At 49.8% G+C, this 4,986-nt stretch overlaps 1 protein-coding gene across 1 annotated transcript; it reads left to right on the top strand.

The window, feature by feature from the left end:
- Positions 1-1,000: 1,000 nt before the first annotated feature.
- Positions 1,001-2,459, top strand: LOC123111549 (ervatamin-B-like). Its single transcript, XM_044532351.1, has 2 exons — positions 1,001-1,510; positions 1,632-2,459. Exons 1-2 carry the CDS (start codon positions 1,039-1,041, stop codon positions 2,225-2,227), a joined length of 1,068 nt encoding a protein of 355 aa, XP_044388286.1. The 5' UTR covers positions 1,001-1,038; the 3' UTR covers positions 2,228-2,459.
- Positions 2,460-4,986: the final 2,527 nt, after the last annotated feature.

The raw sequence follows: 4,986 nt of genomic DNA, 5'->3' as shown, positions 1-4,986 counted from the left end.
TCAACCACACATCGCCGATCTCGCTGATCCTCTCATCGAGCAGCAAGGTTGACGCACGGACATCTACGCCCCTAGACACCGAGACAACCGCCCTCCATCCGTCAATGGGAACCAACAACATGTATGGAGGAGCAACGCGTCGATCGCCCACCGGCCGATCCTCCCGCTCAAGGACAGATCGCCCAAACGCAGCCCCCTGTAGCCGTTGGATCTACATGGGCTTAGTTATCCCGACAAAATGCATTGGGCGATGGCAGAGCGAAGGGTAAGCCAAGGGAGGGGTGAGAGCCACCGCACGAGTCGCCAGTGAGGAGGACGCCGCGGGGGCTCAATCCTGATAGAGAGTCAAGATGATCAATAAATAAAAAAACATATTTAGAATTATATAAGATAATCATATGTATTTTGAGGTTCAATTCTTGTGTTATTAATCTAATATTCAATAAAATCTCACTAGTATATTGCAACTAATTCTCAAATCAATCGCGCAGGGTACCATCTAGCTAAACAGTACCGTGTACTTCATTCTACGAAATTAGGCAGTGAGATTTTTTCCTCGAGTTGTACGCTACGACCTACGAGGCAACTTCTCCATCTCCAGCTCTGTGCGTCCATCATAGTGAGTGGGCAGAGCACTCTGCCGTGTGCCGCACAAGTTGCTGGAAGAAGAAAAAGAAGAAGAAGAAGAAGAATTCAAGAATATACGGAGAGAAGAGATCAGCCGCCGGATAGGAACATCCATGGAGTCATGGATCGCTATCAATACGTTGGACTACGGCGCTTGAACGCACTTCATCTACAGTACTAGTATTTCTTTTAGGCCTCTGCATCAATTCCATCTACAGTAATGGTGCTGCTGAATGCGCGCGGCGGCCGTGATCGGCGACGAAAAATATGGAATCCGCTCGCCCGGTTGGTTGCCCCATCTTACCTGCCGTTCGCGCGCATACAAATAGAATCGCGGGCGGCATGCTTGCGACGTGCTCAGCTCGCTCCCGAACCCATTGCAACAAGACCTGAGCATAAGCAAGCTCACTAATGGCGCCGGTTCACAGCTCGCCCCGCCTCAACGGCGCACTGCTCGCGCTCGCGCTCGTGGCCGCCGCTGTCGTCGCCGACGTCGCCGCGGCGCGAGGGGTGCCCACCGTGGCCGCCAGGCACGAGCGGTGGATGTCCGAGTTCGCGCGAGCGTACGCGGACGCTGAAGAGAAGCTGCGGCGGCAGGAGGTGTTCGCGGCCAACGCGCGGCACGTCGACGCTGTCAACCGGGCGGGCGACCGGACGTACACGCTCGGGCTCAACCAGTTCTCCGACCTCACCGACGACGAGTTCCTGGAGACGCACCTCGGCTACCGTCACCAGCACGGCGGGCTTCGTCCCGCGGACGACGCGCCGGCGGCAGCGGTGAACATGTCCAAGGCTGCCGCTGGCCATTTCCAGGACACGCCGGACAGCATGGACTGGAGGGCCCAGGGTGCCGTCACCCAAGTCAAGAACCAACTCTCCTGCGGTAAAACTCTGCATGCATTCATGCATGTCATGCATACCATAGTCCATAGTCCATACGCCAAAGTTCGCATGTGAATACAAATACGAAGCAGATGTTTTACGCGCACGTTGCGTGTGTACAGGGAGTTGCTGGGCGTTCGCGGCGGTGGCGGCGACGGAGGGGCTCGTGAAGATCGCCACCGGCGACCTCATCTCCATGTCGGAGCAGCAGGTGCTCGACTGCACCGGCGGCGCCAACACCTGCAACGCCGGCGACATCAACGCCGCGCTGCGCTACGTCGCCGCGAGCGGCGGCCTGCAGCCGGAGGCAGCCTACGCATACAGCGGCGAGCAGGGCGCGTGCCGCAGCGGCGGCGTCATGCCAAACTCGGCCGCCTCCGTCGGCGTGCCCCGGTGGGCGGCCCTGTACGGCGACGAGGGCGCGTTGCAGGAGCTCGCGGCCAGCCAGCCCGTGGCCGTGGGCGTGGAGGCCACGGACCCTGACTTCCGGCACTACATGAGCGGCGTGTACTTCGGCAGCTCGTCGTGCGGGCAGAGGCTGAACCACGCCGTGACGGTAGTGGGCTACGGGGCGGACGGCAGCGGGCAGGAGTACTGGGTGGTGAAGAACCAGTGGGGGACGGGATGGGGCGAGGAGGGCTACATGCGCCTCGCGCGCGGGAACGGCGCCAACTGCGGCGTCGCCACCTACGCCTACTACCCGACCATGGACAGCTAACTGATCCATGAACCGTCGAGCATGGTTTATCTACAACATTTGTGCTACAGTAGCAGTCTGGCCTGCACATTTGTGCTACAGTAGCATCTCTTGCGGTAGTTTAGGATCATCAGCGGCTTCTGAATGAAACCCGCCAGGGAGTTCACAAAGACCATCAGTGAATAACATTTGAGATTGTTGTATTCCTTAGAAAAAATTCTGCCGGAGCCTTACTTAGTGTCACCCTTGTATTTTACCCTTTAATCTTCGTGGGTTTCTCTTTCATCTCCTTTTCGAAGTCAGCAAATATCTTGAATGACATTATTCATAAACTGGCATTGCTATATTCATATGGTCAAATGATAATATTTCGGAAGCGATGTACGCCATTGCCCACTTCACTTGGCAAGGTAGTGTTACGGTGGGAAAAAGTGTACATGGAATCAAGCAAAATAAAATGCATGTGCGTTCTGTTTTATCCAATATCTAATTTTTTTTGCGAAACTATTTTTTGTTTTAATCGAATTACCAAATTAGTTAAAGGAGATGTGTTTCTAGCCCAACAAAAGAGGTTGGAGAGAGTTTTTACTGCGGAGAGATGACTTCAATTTCTTTTACAATTTTTCGGTTAGGTTAGAGAGAGATTTTTTCGTGATAATTGAAATATGAATGAGATACTTCATTTTGCCACCGAATAAAAAGGTTTTTTATCCATATGACGCCTTTATTGGTATTTTCCACACAGAAGGACCGTACTATCGCAACCTAAGTCTATCATGTGGCACAATATCCTATCTCACACATGCATGCAACAAAAACACCAATGTGAGAAACATTATGGCATCACTTGTATTGTTCTTGTTCCTGAAATTAGTTTCTCTCTCGATCTGTCAATCTGATTGGCAATCTGTTTTCACCCGTTAGGTTTTGCGGCAAGATTTTCAAAACTAGATCCGATGTTGACATGCTTCGACAACTTTTTCGTTAGTAATTAACTTGTTATAGTCTTACGAGGTAGATATATTCATTATTGCCGTGATAACTATTTGATGCTAATATAGTAAGCCAAGCATGATGCTATAACCTACCAACTTATAGCGACGATTTTTGTCGAAACGTGTGAGATTTTGTTTTGAATCCTTTTATTGAGACACTGGACATGTTGGTGTATGCATGCAACCCCTGTCTTGAGGATAAAATGTCCATTGTGCTTCATCACCATAAGACAATAATGCGTATGTGTGATACTTAGATTTTTTCCAAGATATCCAAGAAAAAAAATACTACACTACCAAGCTCTCTCACACCACGAGTGATTTCGGTCGTCGAATTTCGCGTTTAGATCGTTCTTTCTGTCAGATATTTGTTTCAGCTCTAGTTTACCGCAACTTAGCCCACCTGTCCTAATGGGTCACTATTTTCATGACTTTTTTCAAGACTTGTGGTTGACTGGGCTTTATTTGGATGCCATGCAAGCCCATTTATGTCAAATGTTCTAGCGTTGGCTCGCTACATTCATAAGAAAAATTGTTCACTCGAGGGATCTAAGCGAGGCACTCGATACAAAGAGGATGCGACGGCGCGTGCGGTCTACGTCGATCTAGCTGATGCGTAGGTGGGGATCGATCCGGCGCAGGAGGGAGGTGAGGAGCGCGAGGGGAACCAAAACAGGAGGGAGGTGAGGCGTGCGAGGGGATCCGACGCGGGAGGGAGGCGAGGCGCGCGAGGGGATCCGCCGCTCGAGGGGATTCGTCATAGGCAAAGGGGGATCCGCTACTGCAGCGAATCCTATCCAAATCAGGTGACAACTGTCATCTGCTCCTCTCTAGCCCCCCTTTTTTGCCAACACCACTAGGTCAACCACTCCCTCCTCCACCTTGGCACCCTCTCAAGTGTCCCCTTCATCGGTGGTAGTTCTTGATTTGAATTCGCGCAGATGACGGGGAGAGATGAACTAGGGATCAAGGTGGGGAAGGAGGAGATGGGGCTGCCATGGCTCCTCCACCCAGGAAGATGCAGTCTCGAAGAAAGTGGATCATGTACATCAGCATCTTCATGCCAGGATTAATGTGCTCCTGCCTGCTGTGCTTTCTGGCCCAAAACCACATTGATCACCCCTATAAATTAATGTGTAGCATTCATGAGGGTTCTTGCAGTATGATTTACCCTTTTCTCTTTTACTTTTGGTCATTCATATTTGGTGGTAATTTTAACTCTTTTATATAATAGGTCTTCATTTTTTGTTGTGCATTTTTGTCACGTTTAGTTACAAGTGCAAGAATAACACATGTGCCTTCCATACCTCTGGTTGATTGCTTCGTAGCAAGGATTGGTTTTATTTTCATTTTTAGCTTATCTGGTATGGCACTCTTGGGGCGAAAGATTGGTATATGCAGATGTGTAAGTGCGAGTGATTTGACTTGGATTTTCAATTGGCTATGCCTAAAATTGTTTGAGTTAGCTTATATACGTTCTAACGAATGCTGCCTTTTTTTTGTGTAGGCTTATTGCATGCTACACTGGTCCAACAAGTAGTGTATTGATTCCATGTCATCATAGCTTCCCAATTCCAACATTGACTTCAGCATATGAGGAAAGGTGTGATCTTTTGCAAATGCAATTGAGGGGACTTCTGAATGTTACTCGAAAAGAGCAAGAGGATTATCGATATATGCACTCAACCATGGAATGATTCATGTTGTCCAGCAGTCAATACTAGGCCTTATATTATCCAAGATGTTAGTACTTGGATGTGCTTTTTGTCTTTCATGGAAGTCTTG

This window comes from Triticum aestivum, chromosome 5B (genome assembly GCF_018294505.1).
Source record: "Triticum aestivum cultivar Chinese Spring chromosome 5B, IWGSC CS RefSeq v2.1, whole genome shotgun sequence".
Lineage (NCBI taxonomy): Eukaryota > Viridiplantae > Streptophyta > Magnoliopsida > Poales > Poaceae > Triticum > Triticum aestivum.
This window is presented reverse-complemented; position numbering and strand designations above follow the sequence as displayed.